The 26,775-nt window shown below is 41.8% G+C and overlaps 1 protein-coding gene across 9 annotated transcripts in view; it reads right to left on the bottom strand.

The window, feature by feature from the left end:
- The window catches only part of LOC131235008 (histone-lysine N-methyltransferase ASHH1), a 147,221-nt gene that overhangs the window by 79,914 nt on the left and 40,532 nt on the right, over positions 1-26,775 (bottom strand). For 5 of the 9 annotated variants that reach the window (XM_058232064.1, XM_058232067.1, XM_058232069.1 and 2 more), the window contains exon 3: positions 20,791-20,947. In XM_058232064.1, coding sequence (XP_058088047.1) covers positions 20,791-20,947 — 157 coding nt within the window. Of the gene's footprint in view, positions 1-20,776; positions 20,948-26,775 lie in introns of those variants that run through there. The other 4 variants (XM_058232073.1, XM_058232071.1, XM_058232065.1 and 1 more) reach the window with 3 other exon arrangements.

Raw genomic sequence — 26,775 nt, 5'->3', positions numbered from 1 at the left:
GGTTTTCCACAACGGGAGCTCGGGCGGAAAGAATATTTTCTCATTCATGTGTTGGCTCAATCCTAGCCATTGATATGCTTTTCTAGAAACCTCTCTTGGGCTCATCCTGGAAGTCGAAGCTAGGGCTTTCCTTAGCCCCATTCACAGCAGCTTGGAGATCTCACGTGAGATCTTATTATCTCAAGAAATCTGTCCACAAAAGGATATCTCGGAACCCACCGAGTTTTTGTGTAAACCACTCCGATCAATGGGTCCCACAAGTTTTCAGGAACCAATCCTATCCACCCATGATCAACGGTATGGAGGATTAACCATCCAATAAAAATATGTCATTATCATGGCCATCTTCTTCCCCGATTGGCTGAAATCATACCATTCCGAACTGGGTCTTGTTTTCCAATTGAAGACATTCATCGTGTGGCCCAATTCTATGGAAAATCATCAAAGTCAATGGAGAGGGGCCATGCAAGAAAAATTTGTTTTGAACAACTAATTGTCTTCAAGTTGCTCAGATTAAAATCAATTTTACAACGAATCATGAAATCAACTGTCGAACTCTCTTGACAAATCGAAAACCTATATAAGCCTCCTTTTAGGGCAACCACTTCCCAAATTAGAAAGTTAGAAAATGTGAGAGGGAGTGTCGTTTCTTCCCTGTGCTGCGCCAAGTCTCGGCCTAGATGTGGTTTGAGTCAAAGCATCTGGTCAGTCCGGTTGGGTCCAAATTTTGGAATTTTGGGGGGAGAGAGAAGGGAAGTAGAGAGAGAGAAGAAAGGAGAAGAAGAGAGAAGAAAGAAATCGGAGAAGGTTCAAGTCAATGCCGCACCAACTCGACTCATCTGAGTCATTGTTCATGTTAGTTAAGTCGTGCGTCTGGACTGAGTTTAGACTCGTTTTCTTCATATCAGAGGAAAAGAAAGGCAAAAAGAAGAAGAAGAGTTGAGAGAGAAAGAGGAGCTTCGAGCACCGCAACGAGTCCAAATCAGGGTCCAACCGAGTCGGATCGTTGCACTGTGTCCGGGTCGAGTCTAAGGTCTTCTTACTTGCTCAGAAATTGTCTAATTGTGTCTGGAGATCAATGAAAAGGAGGTAAGTGAAGGGAGAAAGCTTTGTCTAGTTGATCTTCCAGTTGTCGAGTCCATTCAACTCACCGAGTCAACTCATTTTCAGATCTGGTATTACGTCAGAGACCTACTAGAGCTCCAGAGGTGTGAGGAAAAAGGTGGGAGAGGGAAGAAGCAGAAAGAGAAGAAGAGGTGGGGTTGCTGAGTGACGCTTCCAAGTTGCAGCAAATCGCAAGTCGACTCACCAAGTTACTTTGACCCTGTTTCTGGTCGATGTAAGTTGGGTTTCTGTCTAGCCAGTTATAGCTGGTTTGGGGGCTATTTCAAGGCTGCAACATAAGCCCTGGTGCCAGGGGAGTTCAAGATCGGGTTGTCTTCTTGAGTTTCCTCATCGGGTTGAATGGAGTCAAGGTATTGTTGAAGCAATTCGATGAATTTTGTTGAGTGAATAGCAGTTTAGAATTCTGAATTGTGGTTTTGGGGTACACCAACACTAGTTGGTTGGGGCATTAGAGATCTTGACTGAATCATGTCGCAATCAAATCCAAGTTTGAGGTCGAGTTGGGTCGTTGAGTTGAGCAATCCAGTTGAGTTGGGTCGAATCGCGCAGCAAAGGTGAGTCAACTTCTCTTTCCCAAAATAGTTGTGTTAATTGAATTATTAGTCATCATTATTATTAGTGTAATTCTTATTGGTGTTATTAGTTACTACTTATTAGATTATTATTAGTAATTATTTTATTAATTTTAGTATTATTTGTAGCATTTATTAGACGGTTAGTTTTATTATAATAATACTAGATATTGTTGGTATATTTATTATCAACTTGTGAATTATTATTATTAATATTATTGCTATTATTTTATTATAAGAGTTACTCTTACTATTATCATTAGTCCTTGTTAGATTATAATAATATTAGTTATAGTTGGTATTTCTTTATAATAATTCGTTTATTATTAATATTATTACCATTATTATTTTTTATTCATTGCTTAATTAGTGTTCGAAACCTAGCCTAAACCATAGATCAACTACCCTAGTTCTACATCAAAACCATAAATCTAAGCAATCCAAACCCTAGGTTATGATCTTAACCATATATAGTGTGTAAAACTTCAATATAATTGTACAATTTTACAATTCATGGTAGAATTCGATACTAAGGGCATACACACTTCCTTGCGACATTAGTAGGCGATTTGGCTCATAAAGTGATGATTTTCCCCTTAAGCTTTCTACTTATATGTTAGTTTTAAGCAATGTTTTCAATATCATTATCGCATAATGTATCAGACCCTTAGGATACTGATACATATCGATTATCGCATGTGATATATCGGTTGTATTGCGCAATGTATCGCTGTTGTTGGGAGCATGGGAACATTAGGAAATTGGTCAAATTTTTCAATGAAACTTTAGTGATTGTTGAAAAAGACATCAATACACACTTAGAAATCAAAACGTTACAAAAAAAAAAGCGCACATAATAGGGGTTTCCTTTGTGCATGGGGTCCTAATATATGCGTTATCTAACTAAACTAATGCAAGTATATTCAAAGTCTTTTCATATAATTTATAAACGTAAGAAATCATGTATGGAAACACAAGCAATACATTCAAAAGCAAAAGAAGTATCATCAGATTAGGTTATATACATGTTCGAATTTGTGTTAGGATACAAAGATTGCAACCAATTTGCGAGAAATTGAGAAATTTCAATTTTTCCCAATTTTCCACAACTTGGCCCGTCTCCCCCAAATTTCGAAATCGAAGCTTCAAATCCATGATTTTTCATAGAAAATATGAAGAATCATAGATTTGTAACCATTTGACGCTGATTTAATGTGATTTACAACCACTGTGTGCCGTAAAGGCCGTTACGGGGCCATAAAGGTTGTTACATAAAGGTAACAGTGGTAACCATTACACGTTACGAGGTCGCAAAGGCCGTAACGGCCATTATGGAAAAAAAACGACCAGTAAAGGCCATTACAACCCCCGTAATGGCCCATTACACCACCCGTAAAGGTCGTAAAGCTACATAACAGTCCATTACTAGGCCAATATAGGTTTTTCGAAAAATTTTCAATTAAAAAAAAAAAAAAAAATTTAAAAGGCCATAACAGTCTTTACACCCTGTATCATAAATAGACTTGCACGCAAGTCAAACCGACTCGGTGGACTCGACTCGTCCAACTTAGTCAGACCAGACTCGACCCGAACCGAATGGCAGAGTCGGGTTTGGATCGAGTAGCCTTAGCCCGAGTTGAGTTCAAGTTACACAGTAACTCGAACCGAAACTCGATCCGGTCGAACTCAACCCAATTCGAAACCCGACTCGATCCAGTTGTCGAGTACTATATAAACAAAAAAAAAAAAACCCTTTCCCTCTACCCTAACCCTACCCGCTAGCCACCGCACCCAAGCCAACCCGAAACCCATTCTCCGGCACAGCAGCACCCGCCCGGTCATCATATTTTGAGCTCCTCCTCCTCCTCCTCCTCTCTCTCTCTCCTCTCCACTTCCTCCCAACTCCTCCCGCATATCTCGAGCTTCGGTAGCAATCCGGCTCAATTAAGATAATTTCTTCTTCTTTTTTAATTTAACAATTCATAATTTCAAAGGGATGGTTCGGGTAAGCCCAGGCTAGCTTTGGAGCAGCCTATGCTCATTGTGGTGCATCCAGGGTGACTCGGGAGCAACCTAGGCTCGGTGTGGTGTGGTCGGGCTCGCTATGGACCTGTGGTGGCTCCTGCCCGGCCTGCCTTGGGTGTGGTGCGGCTGGGTTCGCTGTGGTGCGCCCGGCCTGGCTCGGGTGCGATGAGGTCGGGCTCGCCGTGGAACTGTGATGCGTCCCGCCTGGCCTGGCTCAGGTGCGGTGCGGTCAGGCTCGCTTTGGTGCGTCCGCCTGGCTCGAGTGCGGCCGGGCTAAACCCTAACCCTAAACCATAAACCATAACCCCAAAACTAAACCTAAAACCTAACCTAACCTAACCCTAAGCCTAAACCCTAAACCCTAAATCCAAACCCTATACCCTAAGACCTAAACAGCTAAACCTAATCCCTAAATCATAAATTGCTAATGTGTTCTATTTATTTGAATTAAACAATTAGTGGTTAATTTTTGGGAATTATGATTTACATTGCTTATTGCTTAGCTTATTATTGTGCATCAAATGGTTAGCTTAATATGTATGGATTACATTGTTTTTTTTTGCTTAGCTTATTATTGTGCATTAGATAGTTAGCTTAATATGTAAGGATTACATTGTTTTTTTGCTTAGCTTATTATTGTGCATTAGATAGTTAGCTTAATATATATGGATTACATTGCTTTTTTCTTAGCTTATTATTGTGACTTGTGAGTAAGATAATTAGTTGCCCATTTGAGGATTTCTATGTGGCCAAACATAAATATAGTGTGTTTTTGGTGGCATAGAAATCACTCAAATTGTCCCATCTTGGACAGTTCATGGTTTAGAAAGATATTATGCTTTCATATAACATATTTAAATGTTCATGCCTTCTCTGCACTCTATCTCTTCATTTCTCTCTGGATATGTTTTTTCATTTTCATTTCTCATATCAAATATCTTTACATTGCTTAGATATTTAGCATCGGAATGTAATGAAAGATCAACTTATCTAGAGAGACATGGGGAAATGCCGCCGGATTTTCGGCATGGGCGTTTAAATGGGAATATGAAAGTATTACAATCTATCCAACCTTGGATAGGTGACTAATTTAAGGTTTAGTATAAACCTTTAAGGTATTACAATGCTAATTTTAATCTGATTTCGTATCTTTCAATTAGTAGATGGCTAGTGAGGAAATCTCCAATACCCCCAGGGGTTTGACAGTCACATCGCCGATGATCTTGGATGATGAAGGATTAGGTCTAGAAGATGAAGAGTTGTCCATTGATATTAGTACCTCACAGTCACAGATTTCAGGAAAAAAAAAAAAGATCAGTAGATTGGGAAGATTTTAAAGAAATAACCCTGAAAAACAGTACGGTGAAGATAAAATGTAAGTACAGCTAAACAAGTATATGGGTCGACCATAACTCTGAAGAAACATATTTCGAAGTGCCATAAAAAAGTGAGAAGTCAGACCTCAGGGCAACAGACACTTTCATTGACCCAATCTTTAGTGGGTCTGTCGCAAGGTATATTGTCCATCTATAAGTATAACAGAGACCGTGTGAATGAGTTAATGGCCATATTTATCACTGCCAATGGAAGACCATTTTAGATGGTATAGAGTCCTTCCTTTGTCGAATTAGCCAGAGGGCTTAACCCCAGATACCAGGTTTCCCGTACAATAATAAAGAGAGTGTACATGAAGATGTATGCAAACGAGAAGCTCAAGCTAAAAGGACAGTTGGAATCGGTTTCCTGAATCAGCCTGACATCAGATTTGTGGACGGCATCCAATCAACAAAATGGGTATATGTCACTAATTGCCCACTACGTTAATGTTGAATGGAGGCTCTGCAAAAGAATCATAAACTTTCGTTATCTTACGCCTCCTCGCACTGGATTGATGATTTCATACTGCATCTATAGATGTTTTGTGGAGTGGGGCATTGAGAAGTAAATTTCCTCAATAACTTTGGACAATGCCTCTACAAACGATAGCATGAAAATGAACTTGCGGAACCAGTTTAGGGCCATCGGTGACTCGTATTTTGGTAGAAAGATATTTCATGTTAGGTGTTGTGCCCACATTCTAAACTTGATTGTACAAGATGGCCTTAAAACAATTGAGCCAATGATCAAGAACATAAAAGAGAGTGTAAAATACATACAAGGGTCACCTTCACAATTATACACATACAATGAGATCGTGAAACAGTAGAATTTGTCATCTCAGAGAACGATGAAGCTGGATGTCATGACATGTTGGAATTCAACTTTTGAAATGTTGGATTCAGCGATGCATTCTCTCACTTTGCAGAGAGTGATAATGCAAATCTTTGGTTGCCTTCTGATGATGATTGGACAAGAACTGAAGTAGTTTGCAAGTTCCTTTCAATTTTTAACGACACAACGAAGAAATTTTTAAGAAGCAAGTATCCAACAATGAATATATTTCTGCCAGAACTTTGGAGGGTAAAAGATGTTTTGTACAGAAGCTGTAGTGGACCAGACTTTTTACAATCAATGACTATGGATATGCAGTTAAAGTTTGATAAGTATTGGTCTGAATGCAGTCTGGTAATGGTTGTTGTAGTCATTCTTGATCCTCGATACAAAATGTTCATGGTTATATTCATCTTTAATAAGTTGTATGGTGAGAAGAATGCCACTGAGGTCGATAAAATTCGTGATACAATTGACAATTTGTACAATTTCTATGTACAAACTTTGGGTTTCATGTCTTTCATGACACAGGTTGAGACTCAAACACAGACAACCCAAACAGAACTTAACCTCTATCTTAAGGAGCCACTTGTAGAGAACAAAGGCAAAGAATTTGATGTTTTAGACTGGTGGAAGTTGAAAGCTCGTGATTCACAGTACCATGTGCTGTCGTTAATGGCACAAGACATTATCAATTCCAATTTCAACCATGGCGTCAGAATCTTTTTTTAGTACGAGAAGTAGGGTCGTGAACAAGTATCGAAGCTCACTTACAATAGAATCAACATAGGATTGGCTATGTCCGATCTGGGGGACAGGGAACTCTGTTGATGAGGAGTTTGAGGAAGAGGAGGGTGGGATGCAAGATGAGACAGTACCTGCAACAATTGCATGAAGCAGGATAAGACATTGCCTTCTATTTCTCTTGCATTTGCTTACAACAGGATTTTGACAGTTATTTTTTTTAGAGTTAAATTGTAATATTTGATGGATGGATACCCAACGAGCTTTGGGCGAATGGTCTTCACCATAGGTTTGCTCCCTATAGGTGAGGGTTCGATTCCCCTCCTTGGCTTTACCCGATACACGTGGTTGTGGGTGATTGCGTGTATCCGCAGGGATTAGTCTCACTTCAAAAAAGAGGTGGGGACACCCTGTGCCTTCAAAAAATATATAAATAATTGATGGGTGGATGGATATTTTCATCTTTTCATTTAGGCTTTTAAATTAGTTAATGTTGTTTAAATCTCATATGGTTGGCTGATTGCGTTTATTTATCTTCATTCATTAATTAATTATATTGCCTTAACCCAACCAAATATTTTTTTCTTTCAAAATAAACACCTATAGATATGTCATTGGAAGAAGATCCATCAGCAAATATTTGGGATTATAGAGCCCAAGGACAGAAAGATAGAGTTATAATGCAAGTAGTGTGGAAACCAATTTGTAAACAAAACAAATCGGTTGAAATTACATTTGGCTTGTTGAGGAGACGCAACCCCATGTAGCAAAGCTCCTCGGGAAGTCCGGAATTTATTTCAAGCCATTCTCGACTCAAATACAAAGACTTTCTCTACCCCTTCCCCTACAACTACAACCAATACAACTAGCCACAGAAAATATAAAAGCAGGCCTATTATAATTGAAGAAGAGTTATGTAGAGGAACTGCCTCCACAATTAGTAAAGAAGAACAAGAGAGACTATTAAGGGAACAAAAAGAACAAGATTATAAAGAGGCCATAAAAGAAAGCTTGAAAATGGCATCCAGGACCAGACAACAACATCAACCCCCTCCAAGACAACATGATGCCGAAGTAGGCACAAGTAAATCATCAAAGTTTCTTAAAAGTCTCTCAGCATTCTATGGGCGGTTGGGAATCTCGTACAAATCGGATAATAAAAAGCGGCTGAAAAAACTTGTTGAATCTATGAATGAGGACGATAGAAAGGCATCTCCACCATCCGATTCAGCAGAGGTAAACAACCACCTTTTGGACACCTCCAGCTCGGAGCCAACCTAAAGTTCTCCCGCAGTTAAAGCCGTAAAAAGAGAACTAAAGGATGATTCTGGCGACGAACATGGAGGGAGTTACAATTATGGACAAGGTTACTGAGGTTACACGCCACAAAGGCATTCATCATACAAAGGATATTGAATGAATGAAATGTTTATTGGTTTATATGTGGACATGGTTTATTTACTTCTGATTTTTGACAATGTTTATTTACTTTGTTTGTTTTATAGACATGGTTTAATTACTTCTGATTTCAAAGAAGACCACTCTTAGTGCTTTTAAGCGACGTCTGTACATAGTCTGGACACCCCAAAGCTAGATTTTTAAACCTGGGCTCAGACGCTCAGCCCTCAGGTCAAGTGTTTGATCCCAAGCCCTTGCAGCATTGCCATAGTAACCCAGCTGTAACGTCTCGGAAAAATCCGTGCAAAAACCCGAGTATCACCTCAGGCAGAAATCACTCAGGACCGAATCCTTTAGAAATTAGACGAGAATTAGCTAGTGCTACACTAGAGTACCTGTAAAATTAGCACTAATCACTATAAATATGATCTGTAGGACCCAAAACGTGTAGAATCGTTAATGCTACACTACCTTAAAACTTAGGATCCATCTCAAAACCCAGTTGCTCTTGGGAGAACTTTGAAACTCCGTATCGGACCTGGACCGCACGTCGAAAGTCCGACTACCACGAAACTAGACGGTTATGACTGCATTACTGGACTTGACAACCATCTTGGAAATCAAGTCCTGACAGTACCCAGAAACGCACAATTTGAGCCCGGAGCGAAGTGTGTGAGAAACGCCAATATCTTTAGAAAACGAACTGAAACTAAAGTGAATTGAGTTGTTCACTTGCAGGCCAAATCTAAGTATTCTGACCGTCGGAATCTGACCCAATTACACCCTCGGATCAAGGAAAATTTCCAACACATGTCGGTGCACTTTTGGCCCTGATCGAGTACCGATGACCGTTGAACTGAAATTGGTCCGCCACGGTCGATCTGTAAATTCGATCGGACCGAAAACTCAGCTTGACCTAGATCCAATGTCAGGGAGCTTAAGTCCGACCGCACGCAGAAAAGGGGCCTCCAGAGCAGCTCCATTAGACTGAAACAAACACCTTTTGGATATAACCTAGGTATACCTTGGCCCTAGGGCCATTGCCATCAGTCCTGGGCCTATATAAGGGTCTTAAACCCTCTCTCTCGCTTTACATACGAATTTCTAACCCTAGGTGAGAGAAGAGAAAAGAAAGAGAAGGAAAAAGAGAGAAAGTGAGAGAGAGAGTTGGCATTTGTTCCGGGGATTCAATCTCGCCGCTCCACGTGCTTAACCACCCTTCTCGTGTCGCTATTCCGGCGATTCCGATTCCGTTCTTAGGTAAGAAAACTTAACCCTAATCTGTTTTAGGGTTTTCAATAGTGTAAATGGTGGAATAGCTAACCTATTCCCTGTTATAGGTTGTTGTGGTGCCGTAGACAAAGACTTAGCTTTTAAACTGAGTGCGTTACGAGTCTACCGGCGAAAGGTGCGGACTATAAATGTTTAGGTTATGGTTTTCAAGGCTTTCAATGTCAGTTAATGATTTATGACTGACTTGAATGATACCACATGCTTAGATGCGATGTTTCCCACACTTTACACCTATATGAACTGTATTGAAAATAGTGAAATCCATGTGTTTGTTGATATGCTTGAATGAATATGGAATTATGATTCGTGCTTGCCATGATTATTGATTGTAAATGTATGATCGTTGTATACGTGGCATCTCCTTGTGAAAGGATTTGCTATAACATGTGTTTTAACTAAGTTATTGCATGTATGTAATATGTGTAGTCTAAGTGTTTGATAAAATGCCTCAATGAGGAACTACTTGTTAAAATACATGTAATGAGGGTGTTGAGATAGGATTCTCAATTCCCTTAACCATGGTTATAGTTTTTTTTTATGTATCCTATACACCACTACGTGCTTTATGGTTGAAATGCCTATGTACGCTAATATGCACACTATGTGTTCGTTGAAATGCTCAAATGAGACTTATATTTAAGTTGGTTGCTACATGCTGTTTTGGACTAGCACATACGTATTCCTATTGTATTTGGAGTGTGTTTGGGACTATGGTATAGTCCAAGCAATCGGTAACAGGTCCTGGATTGGTGGCTGAGGTTGTTTCGCCACACCGGACGTGTTCGATGAATCCAAGTCGTACTTGGGTTGTCGACAGTGGTTAGGCCACACGGAGTGCTTATGCACTCCATGTCAATTGGCTTGACGTACGCTCGTACTATTCGAGCTCGTCAAGTAACCCGATTGACCCGATGTATGTTCACCATGTATGAACGCTACTGCTTGAACCTAAGGTACCAAACTCACCACTGGAAACCCCATTAACCTTGGTACCTCGATCCGCTAAGACTCATGAGCTGGACATGGTGGTATGAGACATCATGGTCGAGCTGTCGGCCTACGCTGGGGCGACGAGCCTCCCCGTAGTGACCAGTGAGCAACACCGCCTAGTGAGCCGAATACGGTGGTATGGGACACTGTATTCGAGCTGTCGGCGTACACTGATCAGGTGACGAGCCCTTTGTAGTGACCTCAAGCATACTCTAAGACTGCGTTGAGGCGACGAGCCTTTCCGTAGCCACTAGAGTATAAACTAGGCCTACACTGATCAGGTGACGAGCCCTTTGTAGTGACCTAGAACCGCAACATCGTATGAGATTTACTAGGACTGACGACCCTAGAATGGATCATTGTTCAAGAAATGATATAAGGGCGGTACCTTAGTTTCCCAATCCTGCTGTATGAAAAGGTCTAATAAAAACTCGGTAATCATGTTCATGCACCGCATTGCATGTGCCTTTGGCATTAGAGTTGAGCACTGTGGAAAGGATGTATGCCGCGACCATGAGATGACGTTCGCAGAGGTAGTGTAAGCGAGGGCATACATCATTAACACATAACATCCTTGCATTAACCAGAGTACTTAGGAATGCTTGTTATATTGCTTTATCATTACTGCTTGACTGAATTGATAACATATTAACCTTTGCTTTATAGCTCCACTGAGTTGATCACTCACTCCCACGTTCTGGGACAGTGTTGTACACACCAACCAAACTGTCTTAGCTGCAGGTGGTGGCGATGCCTACGAGGCAGAGCCAGACTTCGAGGATGACGAGGAGGCATTCTCCTACATGCAGTTATCGGGCGGGTTCATGTGAGCCGTGTCCTGATCGCCGGGGCTACAGGGACACTGACTAGAAGCCCTTACAATGTTATTCTGTATTTTGGAGCACACATGATGAGGACATTGTGCACACGCACGCCCGCACACCACTACCCCTACGCACGTACGTACGCAGAAGGAGGACCCCACCATCGATCTGCCTCGATGACGACGTCCAGGTAGGGCTTCCTAGCTAGAAGACAAGTTTTGGTTCAGAAACGTGGGCCCGATAGTCAAGAAAAGCCTATCATGGGATCTCATGATTGTGGCCCACTCGTCGAATTGATTTCATATTTTAGGTTTTGCTTATTGTTATTATTTAGAACATTGTGAACACTTTAGGTTTCTCTATTTGGTTTTTATTTTAGTTTACTTCATTGCCAAGTAATAGGTTGCCACATGGAGCGAGTTTTGGGATATAGGATTTTCCCTATAAATAGGCACCCCTTATAGTTCTTTTAATTTATTGAAGTTAATAAAAAATTTCTGCTTTATTTTTCTGCTCTCTTCGTGAGTTGTGGAAGAATTCAAAAGTGGGTGCGAAACCCTCCCTTTTCAAAGGGCTAACTACCGTAGTGCGAAGCCACATCGATCCCAATTTGCCCCCATCTTCCATCGTCTTTTTATCCATCTTCCCCCACCATCCGTACTTCGAATTTGTCCATTTGTTGCATCAGATTTCCTCATTACAGCAGGTTTCCAGATTTCAGCCCGCAGGTGAGCTGAAACTTCGGCGGAGTACCACGCACAAACCGTACATCGGATCGAGCTGAGATTTGAGGGTTTTGGAGTCCATCCCTGGCCGACCAGGGCCAAGGTGGCCTTTTTCTGAATAGTGGGCCCACACACGTGCAGCCGGGATCACACGGATGTCCGTCTGGGCCATTGTTGCTGTCCACACGCAGGATCATCTTTTGGCTCAGGTTTTTATCCTCTTTTATCCTCTCATAGCCGTTTTTCATGAATCCTAACCCTACATTACATGATCCCTAATTGATTTGCCCCTTTTTATCACCTTAGGGTTCCTTGAATTGAAATTAGGGAATCCCTGGGATTAGGGACTAATTTTTATGCATGAGTAGTTGATTTTATTTCCCTTTGACATCGTTTGGTTTATAATTTTTATTGGTCCAGTCCTAGCCTGTGTCGGCTTGGACCCGCATAGATTCCCCTTTTTAATTGTATGTTTAGATTTTCATGTGGGACGTGGAATTTGTGTGATTGTTTCTGAATTGGTAGGATTTAAGCCTGAAATCTTGCATATCATATTTAATTTTCCATGTCCTGCATCAAATTTGATATCAAAGCCTAGGGTTCTTGTAGAGGAATTCACCACATATTTAGGGTTCAGTTTGTTTGAGTCCTTCATGCATTCAGTCCATCATATATAGCTGAATTTTAGTAACAGTGTGTAGTCTCCTTCATATAGAGCCTCGTAGAGTCATTTAGTTTTTAGACGCATATAGTTGTCATAGCAGGTCCTTAGGTTGAGCAAGTCAGTGTATGCCCACACGTACGGGTCGCGGTTTCGGTTTGCATCCCATACTAAACATGGAGCAACTACAAGAAACAGTGGCCAAGTTAGCCCAGCAAGTTGAGTCCTTGAATAAGCATTTGGAACAACACATAGATAAAAGCCTCAAAGAAATAGAGGCCTCCTTCAGGGCAAACCCCACCACTGGGGAGGATGCCCAATCTCAGGCAGTTGGTAAGGAGGTTAGACCAAGGAATGGAGGCGGCCAAGGAGCTGGTCATGGGCGCGTACCTGTGCACCCACCCCGTGAGGGACATTATGATCAATATGACCCAGCTGCACAACTCCTCAAGGGAGTTAGGGTAGATGCCCCTACTTCTGATGGCCACTTAGACCCTAAAGCTTTTTTAGATTGGTTGGCGGATATGGACCACTATTTTGAGTGGTATGATATGTCGGATGCTCGACGAGTCCGATTCACCAAGATGAAGCTTGTGGGTCGGCAAAGAGGTTTTGGGCGACGGTTGAGCGAAAAAAAGAAAGAGCGAGGGAACTCCCAATAGTTCATTGGGGAGAAATGAAAGAAACACTGAAAGAGAAGTACCTCCCTTTCTCTTATCGCATGTGGTTGATTGAGGAGTAGCAGTCTCTTCGACAGGGTTCTATGAGTGTTGCTGACTATATTGAGAAATTCGAAGAGTACTCGACCCGCTGTGAGGTTGATGAGGACCCCGTACTCACCCTTACTCGTTTTAAAACGGGCCTCCGTCCTGACATTAAGAGAGAATTGCTCGCCAAAGACATAGACACTATCGAACAGTTGTACCAGGTAGTGTTATATGTCAAGCAATACCTTAAAGCATCTGTGGGAAGGCGGTTTGACTATCGCGAATCCGGTACTAAGGCCAACCCCTCTGGGGCTAGACCTAACACGGGATTCCAAAACAAACCTTCCCCTAATGTTCAACCCAGACCTAAGGATGATAAGGGTAAAGAGATTGTCGGGTCTAGTTCACATGGAAGTGGGGCCACTAGGTGTTTTAGGTGTCAGTGGTTTGGTCACTTTGCTCACCAGTGCGGCACGAGAGAGGGCACCAAAGTACTCCTTATTGATGGGCAAGTAGAAGTAGTGCCCCCAGAGAGTGATAGTGAGGAGGAGGAATATGAGCCAGTCGGAACCCCTAGTGATGAGGAAGAGGGAGCACAAGAGTCTGTGACCCTCGCAATTGTCCGTTGCGCCCTGGCTCAAGCCAAGAACACTGATGACTAGCGTTGCAACACGATCTTCTACACTTATGCAAAATGTGGGGAAAAGAGCTGTAAGATGATCGTGGATAGTGGTATTTGTGCCAACGTGGCATCGACTAGCACTGTGAGTCGTTTGGGCTTAAAGCTGGAAGCCCATCCTCAGCCCTATAGGGTCTCCTGGGTTGATGAAACATCCATTCCAGTCTCGCACCGCTGTCTTGTCCCTAGTCAGTTCGGATCTTATAAAGACACAATTTGGTGTGATGTTGTTCTTATGGATGTGGGTCATGTCATTACGGGTAGCCGTGGCTCTATGACAGGGATGTTACCATATTTTGTCGTTCAAATGTGTGTACATTCTGGTTTGAGGGCAAGAAGGTTAAGCTAAATCCTCTGCCACCCAAGAATACAACTGGAAAAGAGTTCACCACACTGAGTGGTGTGAGCGGCCCAAAAGTGAAGGAGTCGAAGTCCAAGTCCAAACCGCTCCATATGTTGAATGCCAAAGATTTTGAGCGAGAGATGGAAGCGAACTCGATGATATACGCCCTTGTGGCTAGGGAGAGTGTACCAGAGACTAGCGTAGAGTTACCCACTGAGGCCATTCAGGTGGTACATGAGTTTCGTGATGTTTTTCCTGATGATTTACCGAATGAGCTTCCCCTTATGAGGGATATACAGCATGCCATTGATTTAATCCTTGGGGCAACTCTACCAAACCTCCCACATTACAAAATGAACCCGAAGGAGCACGCTAAGTTGAAGAGGCAGATTGATGAACTCTTAGAGAAGGGTTTCATTCGAGAGAGCATGAGTCCGTGTGCCATGCCCGCCTTTCTTACACCTAAGAAGGATAGCACATGGAGGATGTGTGTTAATAGTAGGGCTATCAACAAAATCACAATCAAGTATCGACTTCCCATACCGCGTCTTGATGACATGCTAGATATGATGGCTAATGCTACTATCTTCTCAAAAATCGACCTCAAAAGTGGGTATCACCAAATCCGTATACGCCCTGGTGATGAGTGGAAGATGGCCTTCAAGGCGAAGGATGGGCTATATGAGTGGCTAGTTATGCCTTTTGGGTTAACAAATGCCCTAAGCACTTTCCTGCGTGTGATGACCCAAGTGTTGAGACCCTTCATGGGGAAATTCCTGGTCATATGCTTTGATGATATCTTGATTTATAGCATGACTAAGGAGCAACACCTCAACCATTTGAGGCAGGTTTATGGGATCCTTAGGGCCGAGAAGTTGTACGTCAACCTAAAGAAGTGCGCGTTCTTGTCTAGCAGTGTAATCTTCTTAGATTTTATTGTGTCAGTTGAGGGTGTATCGGCGGATCCCGAGAAGGTCAAGGCCATCATTAATTGGCCTGAACCCCGCAATATTCATGAGGTGCGCAGCTTTCATGGCTTAGCCACTTTTTATAAGCGGTTCATTCGAGGCTTCAGTTCCATTGTGGCTCCCATCACGGACTGCATAAAAAAGGGAGAGTTTCAATGGACAAAGGCCGCCTCGAAGGCCTTGAAGGAGATAAATGTCAAGATGACCGAAGCTTCAGTCACGCGACTTACAGATTTTTCAAAAGCTTTTGAAGTCGCATGTGACGCGTCAGGAATCGGCAGAGGAGTACTTAGCCAGGAAGGGTACCCTGTCGCCTTTTTTAGTGAGAAACTGAATGAGGCGAAGCAAAGATATTCCACCTATGATAAGGAATTCTACGCGGTAGTGCAATCACTACGCCATTGGCGACATTACCTGTTACCGCAAGAATTCGTCTTGTTCTCACATCACGAGGCCTTGAGATACTTGAACTCTCAAAAGAAATTAAGCCCCAGGCACGCTAAGTGGGTTCAATTCCTTCAAGAGTACACTTTTGTGCTTAAGCACAAGGCCGGTGTAGAGAATAAGCCTGCCAACGCGTTGAGTCGTCAAGTCGCATTACTCAACTCCATGAACGTTGAAGTTATGGGCCTTGAGCGCATCAAACAAGAGTATTCTGAGTGTCCAAATTTTGGAGTTGTGTATATGTCTTTATTAAAGAGTCCGTCAGGAGCTAATAGTGAGTATTTGATTTTGGACAGATATTTGTTTACGAGTGACCGCTTGTGCATACCACGCACCTCCCTTCGCGATTTTCTTGTCTGGGAGTTACATTCAGGGGGCGTTGCAGGTCATTTTGGTCGTGACAAGACCATTGCCCTAATGGAGGATAGATTTCATTGGCTAAGCCTCAAGCGGGATGTGACCAAAATTATAGGGCAATGCCGTACTTGTCATTTGGCAAAGCAGAGGAAACAGAATACATGATTATATACACCTTTGCCAGTCCCATTCATCCCTTGGCAGGACATCAATATGGACTTCATGCTTGGACTTCCCAAGATTATTCAAAAGCATGACTCCATATTCGTTGTCGTGGACCGTTTTTCTAAAATGACCCACTTCATTCCTTGTTCTAAGACCTCCGACGCCTCTCATGTTGCCAAGCTATTCTTTAGTGAGGTTGTCAAACTGCATGGGTTACCAAAAACCATAGTGTCTGACCGTGACGTGAGATTCATGAGTTACTTTTGGAAGACACTATGGCACATGATGAATACTAGGCTCCAGTTTTCTTCTGCCTACCACCCTCAGACCGATGGCCAGAATGAAGTGGTTAATAGGAGCCTAGGGAGTTTACTTCGATGTTTAGTGGGGAAGCATACCAGGACATGGGACGCCGTACTACCCATAGCCGAGTTTGCATACAATAGTTCTGTCAATAGGTCCACAGGTCTAACTCCTTTTGAAGTCGTTACTGGTTATAAGCCTAGGAAACCTATTGATCTTATCCCCATGTCATTGTCCCATAGGCCATCAGAGTCTGCAGAGTCTTTTGCGCATTACATACATTCATTGCATCAAGAAATCAGGCGAAAGATCACTACTAGTAATGAGCATTACAAATTTTCTGCAGACCTACATAGACGTTTTAAAGAGTTCAATATTGGGGACTTTGTGATGGTCCGTATCAGGCCCGAGCGGTACCCTCCAGGGGCCGTTCATAAGTTACACGTGCGTAGCGCTGGGCCCTTCAAAATTATAAAGCGAAACGGTCTCAATGCGTATAAGGTAGATCTTCCACCTTCCATGGGAATTAGTTCCACATTCAATCTGGAGGATCTAGTTGCTTTTCAGGGATCCATTGATACTTTGTCCGGCCCTTTGCCCACCCATCCTGATGTCCCAACCTTATCCTTTGATGCATGGCCTCTTCCCGACCTTTCATCCCAGCCTCTGCCTCCCATACCTAGCCTTCACACACCCAGAGAGGAAATAGAGGATATCCTGGACCATGAGATAATTTCCACATCGGATGGCGGGTTTCAGAAATACCTAGTTAAATGGAAGTCACGCCCAGCTTCGGACAGCGCGTGGCTCACTGAGGAGCTTCAGAGACTTGATCCCGACATCCTAGAGCGGTTCAGGAGTTTTATTTCGCCAGTGGCGAAATCTTCGCAGCCGGGGAGAGTTGATGAGGATATCATGCATACGCACGCCCGCACACCACCACCCCTATGCACGTACGTACGCAGAAGGAGGACCCTACCATCGATCTAGCTCGATGACGACGTCCAGGGAGGGCCTCCTAGCTAAAAGACAAGTTTTGGTTCAGAAAAGTGGGCCCGCTAGTCAAGAAAAGCCCATCATGGGATCTCATGATTGTGGCTCACTCGTTGGATTGATTTCATATTTTAGGTTTTGCTTATTTTTATTATTTAGAACATTGTGAACGCTTTAGATTTCTCTGTTTGGTTTTATTTTAGTTTACTTCATTGCCAAGTAATAGGTTGCTCACATGGTGGGAGTTTTGGGGTATAGGATTTTTCCTATAAATAGGCACCCCTTGTAGTTCTTTTGATTCATTGAAGTTAATAAAAAAATTCCTGCTTTATTTTTCTACTCTCTTCGTGAGTTATGGAAGAATTCAAAAGTGGGTGCGAAGCCCTCCCTTTTCGAAGGGCTAACTACCGTGGTGCGAAGCCACATCGATCCCAATTCACCCCCATCTTCCATCATCTTTTTTTCCATCTTCCCCTACCATCCGTACTTCGAATTTGTCCTTTTGTTGCATCAGATTTCTTCATTACAGCAGGTTTCCAAATTTCGGCCCATAGGCGAGCTGAAACTTCGGTGAAGCACCACGCACAAACCATACATCGGATTGAGCTGAGATTTGGGGATTTTGGAGTCCATCCCTGGCCGACCAGGGCCAAGGTGGCCTTTTTCTGAATAGTGGGCCCCACACACGTGCGGCCGGGATCACACGCACATCCGTCTGGGCCATTGTTGCTGTCCACACGCGGGATCATCTTTTGGCTCAGGTTTTTATCCTCTCATAGCTGTTTTTCATGAATCCTAACCCTACATTACATGATCCCTAATTGATTTGCCCCTTTTTATCACCTTAGGATTCCTTGAATTGAAATTAGGGAATCCCCTGGATTAGGGACTGATTTTTATGCATGAGTAGTTGATTTTATTTCCCTTTGACATCGTTTGGTTTATAATTTTTATTGGTCCAGTCCTAGCCTGTGTCGGCTTGGACCCGCATAGATTCCCCTTTTTAATTATATGTTTGGATTTTCATGTGGGACGTGGAATTTGTATGATTGTTTTTGAATTGGTAGGATCTAAGCCTGAAATCTTGCATATCATATTTAATTTTCCATGTCCTGCATCAACACATGTATATTCATTTTGTACATTTTGGGAGTATAGATGTATATATTTAACCCGGTAACATGATCACACTTCGGAGACCTACTACAGTTCATATATCTTATACATGTATTACAGTCTTCCGCTTGCAAAACTCACTTGTCTCTAGAGTATGATATGTTGTCTTGGTATAATCCCATTCATGTTTAATGCACTAATACAGACAACATTTAATCATCATTATCTATGTTGCATAAGTGATGTGTTAGAACTCGGGAGTTGGGCCTATGCTCGACCCCCGATTTTCAGGGTGTTACACCAGCCCACCGACCTGATCCAACTCGGTGCCAACTCAATCCCCAAGGCTAGATTTTTAAGCTTGGGCTTATCCCTCGGGTCACGTGTTTGAGCCCAAGACCTTACGGCCTTGCCACAGTAACCCGGCCAAGTGACCTAATCCGACTCGGTGCCAACTCAATCCGACTTGGTATTTCTGACCGAGTCGGACTCAGTTCGGATCAGTCCAACCCAAACCCGAACTCGGATCGAGTCAGGCATGTTGGACTTGGTACTAAGTTGGATCGAGTTCGAGTCAGGCCTTTTTCAAAACCGGATTGAGTCAAGTCGGACCTAACTCGGTCCGACTCGACTCGATGCCCACCTCTAATCGTATAGGTAATGGCGGTGGCCGTTACGACCACCATTACTGTTATGGAATACCTTGTTTACAGCTAAAAAAATGGATCGAAATCAAAAATGCTCACTGCATCGAATAGGTGAGATATATCAGCACTACCTATGCCCTTCGTATCGCACAGAGGGGATACAACATATATCATGGGATATATCGGCTAATATCACCGATATTTAAAACACTGGTTTTAAGTGATAGTTTTACCTTCCAACTTTTATTGATAATTTTTAGCTTACAGTCATGCACAATGCATAGGACTCAGACACGGAGAAACTTGCTCCGCTTCCAGCATACCTACACGAAGTGCAGAAGTCTCCTCATGTCCAGCATGCAGACCACCCGACGTAGAAAGACATAGTCCGTGCGCAAACCTCTACTTCATGGCTGTAACTCTAGGCCTGGTAGACTGGACCTGCTACACTCCTCCTGTTGCAGGCCTTTGATCCATACATTTCATATGTCCAGTCTGAGTGATTTTCTGTAGAAAGATGGGCTGCACCCCAATCCCATCCGTTGGATCGATTGGGACAGTTGATTGCTGTGATGACAGGCCACTATTTGAACAATGATCGATATAGGCACTAATGTCCTCATCTTATACAAGTCTAAGGTCACAACCAGAAAGATCGTATAAAATTTAACACGTTCTAGAGATCTTGAGAAATTAATTATTTAAACATGTCACTACGGTATATTTCCAATTATGAAACTATAGTATATTATGTCATCCAAACACAATTACCCCTTAACAACCAAATGGAGTTGCCGAAGTTGATCCCAAGATTTCCCCAACCAAGCATCGAAGAAGAGGGTGGCAAACATGATATCCAACAGAGAAATGAATGCGGTAGAAGAAAGGGCTGTTGGCCCATAACTAAATGTAGCCAACAAACCACAGTCACAAGATTATTTTGTACAGTAGGTTTCACATGTTCTTACAAGGGGAATTGTATTCACTATATTTAATTTCTTTAAGGGCATGTTCGGATTGGAGGAATCCATCAGAAAAGGAGGGAAGAGAAACTTTAACTCCCATGATTTGACAGCAGATCACGTTTGGATACACGTTTAAAACCTTGGAATCAATGTCTGATAGGAAAACCCCCAGAGATTCATGCATCTCGAAAAGGAATCCTTGCAATAGGAACTGTGACCATTATTGATGTTTTCCACCATAGCATTTTGCAGTCCAAAAAACACCCTGTTTAAAGGAATCCAGGAGCACAGCAACTTGAACAAATAATTTTCTCAAAGAAAAGGCAATAATAATAATAATAATAAACAAATAAATAAATAATAGAAATTAAAAAAATTTTAAAAAAAAAAATTGAAGAAATAATCATTACATGAACATTGAAATTTACTTTCCCACACCATGGATTCCTCCAATCCAAACATGGCCGTAATAGTGTAAACCATGTGGAATTCCTTCAAACATGAAATGATAAAAGAATGACCTTTTCCATTTAACCTGATTCTTGCAATGAGTGTCACAAGGACAATAGCCAGGTGTACATTCTGTGCTAGTTAGTACATTCAAACACCTGTCTCCACATGCACTATCAGGATGATTAGCATCATACTGGCATATGCATATAGCCATATCCTCCTCTTTTTGCTTCTTGTGCCTACATAAGACCATAAATGGTAACCCAATAAGAAAATGAAGAAATGACAACAAACTGCCATACATTACAAGCATGTTAGTAATGCCACTAAATCTTTTTGGAAATAGAAAATTACAGTCATGAGTAGGTTCAAATTGACTAAGTGGACGATAAAGCATTCAGGAAGCTCTACATCATAAATTAGGCCAAAAGCACACATTGTTTGGCATAGAATTTGTAATATTTGGCTAACCGTAACTCTTTGGAAATAAATTTATCACTGGAAAACAAAGCAGCAAGCTTTTCGAATTTTTGCAATGTTATAACAGAACAGCGAGTTTAATATTTGTTGGCTTGTATGCCCTTGAAAGCCAATCAGGTTGTCCATGGACACTCATACAGCACTATGTTTTTTATTCCCTGGAAGGCAAGCAAGATTTTATTGCTAACTAAAATGGCAAAAAAGCCAATTACAATCAACAAGAAGGACGACCAAGGCAGAAAAGGTAGCAGGATCAAATTGCTCCACACTGTCAAATAATCCATCAAAGTGAAGTCTAATTGCTCTCATTCCAATGAAGCCACATCTGATGGGTGGGTGATGTGATCATCATATAGGTAGATAAATTCAACGAGTCCCCTGGTTGCATTGTAGAAATCTAAGCGCCCTAATATGATCAATGACAATGGGAGACATGGTCTTGCAGTTCCTTGATATCAGAAAGGAGTTAGTGATCAGTGATGTGCTTGGACACTTCGAGCGAGGTTGTCATGGCACTGAATGACTGCTTAGCAGTTAGCACTAGCGGTGGCAATGGGCTGGTTTTGGACCTGGCTATGTTAGGCTCAGGTCCAGCCCACAACTAAGACCCGAGGCCAGAGCCAAACATGGGCCTAGCACAACATGCCCAAGCCCGAGCGAAAATAAAAAATAAAAAATGGTTGGGCCCCAGCCTGAAAATTGGTAAATTCCCTATTTCCCACTTGAATGCACTTGATCTATCTGTTGATCAAGCATGCCACACATGCACAAACAAATAAGTATTTTAGAGGAATGAAACCAACAGTCTACATTCAAGATGGATGGGTTGCCTAACCAAGGATTGGAACGACATGTTGTAGGATATAACATGTGCATATAAAGTCGGGTTGGGCTAAAATGACTTGAGCCCAAACCCGACCCAAGAATCGATCGGGCCATGCATGCAAGGCCCAAGCCCGGCCCACAAGCCAAGGTCCAAGCCCAGGCCAAAATCAGGTCAGGCTCATCCGTTCAGGCAAGCCACCCAGCCCATTGCCACCCTCAGCAATGATTGATTCAGTCACAACTAGTTGGAGATGGGTGCTTACATTAGTACATGGGCGTGCACAACACGATTAGCTGGCACATTGGACATGACCAATACGGAGGTTTGCTCTTTGGTGCAACTTAGAGAGCAACAACTACATATGTTGCCAATCCCCAGACCATAGGGAAGGGTATGGAGATGGAAGTTCTCTCTTCAGATCACTTTGATGCATGCCAAGTAAGCTCCAAGGAGGGGAGATGCCCGACTGCAATTCGGTCATCCAAAAGTGAAACTGTGCATGCCCTAACTGGGATCTAAACAAACTAGCACCCTGGTGAGGATTGCTTTCACCATGGAAGGACACCGTATCCAATCAGCTAGTGAGTCATGTTAGCATGCCTTCTTTTGTGCCCAAAGGATGTTTTCCAAAGCAATTTTGAAAGAAAAGCAGTCTTTTTTTCTTAAAAGATTCTGTTTTAGGTCATGGTCAATAACAAACCCAACGGTAGATTTTCAATTTCTATATGGTGGGGTACACTTTGAGACATGGGACCATCTAATGGAGCGGTGATGATCAAGTGGAGGATAAACATACGGTGTAGACAAATGGGTGTGAGGTCATGTGCATGAAGACCTCTTTCATAAATATAGGATAATGATGGCATCCTTTGTAACTAAGTTAAGGTAATAGGGTATTAACCTCATGGAGCTCTATGAAAAATGCCCATAAAGTCCTACGCCCATAAACTAATTATGTCTCCCTCTACTAAAAAAATTAGGATTTGGGGTGAAGAGAGGGAGCCCAACATCCTTTAAAGAGTTAAGCGCTCTGGTTAAGTTGGGGTGGGAGCTTAAGGGGGCCACCTACTTTAGGGTTTGGTGGCTCTTCTTCTCCAAGAGGTTTGATGAGATCCCGCCTTCATTGCTATTTGTTTGCTTTGATTTTTGCTTACCTTATCATCACATGATTTTGAGTTCCACTTGATAGCCAACTAAATTCACTTTTTCCTGGCAACTGAATTGGTATTAGAGTGAGGTTCCAAGGCTTAGTGGATGTGTAGGATGGTTACAAAAATCCTAGCTTGTGCTGATTCTTGTTGATCGATTATAATTCTTCTCATTCATCACAAGTGTTGCAGGGATGGTTTGTGGATCACCGTGGATCCCAATGTCATGCCTGAAGCAAACATGGGGTATTTCAACCTCGTCACATGGGGGCTGTCTAGAATGGTTTTCAAGCATTCTTTCAAGACTTTTTCAGGGTGATAACATTGAAAACATAGCAAGAAGATAGGTTCTTTAGCATGAATGCATGAAGGGAAGGAGACTATTTTTCCTCTCTGTTGTAATCATCTAAAGTTAATTAGCATGGTGACTCGTTGATCATTCTAATGTGATTAAAACTCACCTCGAAATCATATGTTCATGATTGGAGAAGAAATGAAACAATGGCCTCCGTGGTTTCGATGAAAATAGATCTCAAGGTTTTCTATTTTCAAGCTAAAGTCAACCAGCTATAACTTCCAAGTCTTGGAGTTTTTCTAGTACAGATTTCATCACTTTGTAGCCCTCGATCAAAGCTTCAAAACAATCACAGGGCCTAGACCGATGCACAATAACAGCCTTGGGGCTGATCAATCTCAGCACTTGCTATGAATGGGCATTTTTAAAACCCCAAAAGTTGGGATGTAGGAGATGGAGATGATGGTCTAAGCTATGTAGGTCCTGTGGATAACATGTGTAGGGCCTGGATCATACCCCCCAAAAGTTCACAACATGACAGAATTCTCCTTGGAAAATATCACAAGAGTCTGGAATTGTGTGGAGTGTGGAAATTGCAATTACGGCCAAAATTTCTATTTCTGGTTGGAGTGGTGATTTGACAAGATTTCCAGTCTTAAATGAAGCTCATTGTTAGAATCCTACTAAGAACATAGACCTTAAGATCTAGAAAGTTTCAAAAGAAGCACAGTTACAGTTTGGATTCTATAATGTTTTAAATTTCATATTTTTGAGATAGAATTTTCCAAAAGCAGTGGGTATCATCTATTTTCACTAATCCATTTGGATCTTTTTTACATCCATCGTGCTTCCAAAATACATGAACACCTATGGCTCAGATTTGGATTGTAAAAGATTAATAGATTCATGGATCTTGATGTTGCTAATTTTGTCAAAAAAAACTTCACAACTGCCACTACTGGATGATGAGGACATCACGTCACGTACACCCTTACGTACATATCAAAGGAGGAAGCGGGCCGCGCTGATTTCCCTGTGGCTAGGCAAGTACTCGTGATCGTGTTGAAGACCCCATGTGCATGTACGAGCATCTGTAAGACCCCACACTGGGAAGATGCACATGGGCCGCTTTATGGAGTGATCCAGACCGTTGGATCGAAGGGACGCGACGATCGGGCCGTTGGATCGCATGGATCACATGATCAGGCCACTGATCGTTGATCATCCACATTAGTTTTAGACATTATCATAATTTAGGATTTAGTTTTTGATTATTTTATATTTGGACACATTATGAGTGTTTTAGTTGATTTTATTTAGACTAGGACTAATTTCGTTAAAATTCACAAGATAGGGATTTTTGTAATTTTTGAAACTTCTTGGATCTATAAAAAGAGGGGGGGTGTGTGACCTCTCTCCCATTGGATTTTCGTGATAAGAGAGAGAGAGAGAGAGAGAGAGAGAGAGAGAGAAGCTCTTGCTTTCTTCTCCCATCTTCATGCAATTTAAAGATACTTCCATGCAATTTGGAAGGAAGATTGGTGCGAGGCTAGGCTAATCTTCATCAACGGAGGTCCAAAGTCTCCATCTATCCCCACACCATCTTCTCTTTTCTTCCCCATCCAGGTATTTTCTTCAGGTTCTTCATTCTCCCTATCACAGATCTTCGTCTTCTCCCAAACCCAACCTTCTCATACCCATCCACAATCCAAATTCTAACCGACCTAAACCCATCCTCCCACGCCACACGTGTGATGATACAACCACACGTGTCAATCTCACCTACCCAATTTAGTTTCCCACCATCATTATATCAAAACCCCTCTCTTCCATCCACGAAATCCTAACCGTAAACCTAAAATTCCTAATTTTCCTACTTTCCCAAATTACTCGAATTCTAATTTTCACCCTAAGTTGTATTAGGTTTCCTATTTTGAAATAGACTATATCCTATCCTAATTGGATGTCCCTACATCCATTAGATCCTAGTTTCTTTTTATTTAATGATCTTTAGTTACGATGTTGGTAGCTTAGGCTAGGATTATGCATGGTTTTCTTTTGATCTTCATGATATATATGATGATTATAGCGATGTTTGTGTTTTTTGTTAAATATCTTAATTCGGTTATTTGATCTCGTATGTTACTTAGTTCATGCATCAATCCTGCATCACTGGACAGATTACAAACCAACTTTAACCTATCATAAACTTTAATTGGTGATGAGTTTTCGCAAACTGCTTTTTTGTGTTGGTTAAATCCATGGATGGATGGACTATAACTATACAAAAGTTTGTAGTGGCATGATATCATTTGACGGGTAGTTCAAGGATTTTGTGATCATTCTGAAGTGTTGCATATGTTGGTTGTAAAATTCCTAATTGGGTCACATGATGTCTAACCACCATCTTCAGTGAGTTTGGATGGCTGCATTAGGCCTTTGATTCATATCCAAACCAAATCTGACATGGCTCATCACCCATGGATGGTCATATAAGTTGGAGGATCTTATCCATGGAAACCATTCTTCATTATTGAGTTGATTGTTGAATGTTATTACTTGCAATTGATCCATTTATTTGTTTTTATATGAGCTATGGTCCCAGAACATTCTATCTTGCATGGGTATAGCATGTGATTGCATGACCCTCATCATGGATCACATATGGGGCCTGCTTGAAACAATGATTCATTGCTTGGTTGATGTTTTACCCCATGATCACTGGGCGTTGGATCAAAAGCAATGTATTGATAAAAATCAATGGATAATTGGGTTCCACATGATGGATTGATCATTGTCATCAAATATAACTCCTAAAATAAGTGCTTTGTCTGACCCAGTGTTTTTAGTAGCACTGTAGCATAGCGTGTAGCGTACGCTACGTAGTGTAGTGTAGCGAAAATGCTATGTAGCATATGCAAGTAGCGTAATTCCCTGGTAGCGTAAGCTACAGGGTATGTAGCGTAAGCTACAATGCATGTAGCATACACTACATGTAGCATAGAATAGTGTATAGCATGGATAGCATAAGCTACCTAAAATCTCTTTTTTAAAGTGTTTTTTCTATGTTAGTTTAACACCTATTTTAAAATGGTGATGACTTATACCTATGACATATGGCACTACATTAAATTAATCCAGACCATTCAAATTGTGGTCCATATCGTAGATAGAGCACTTAGATCAATCTGGACCATCCAAATTGTGGTTTATACCATGAATTTGTGATGTTTCAATAAATAAATAAAGAAGTCATACTTAGAAATGTCTAAAGGCAAAGAGAAAGAGAGAGAGAGAGAGAGAGAGAGAGGAAAGAGA

This window comes from Magnolia sinica, chromosome 19 (genome assembly GCF_029962835.1).
Source record: "Magnolia sinica isolate HGM2019 chromosome 19, MsV1, whole genome shotgun sequence".
Lineage (NCBI taxonomy): Eukaryota > Viridiplantae > Streptophyta > Magnoliopsida > Magnoliales > Magnoliaceae > Magnolia > Magnolia sinica.
The sequence above is the reverse complement of the archived record's forward strand: the minus strand, read 5'-3'. Positions and strand labels throughout refer to the sequence as shown.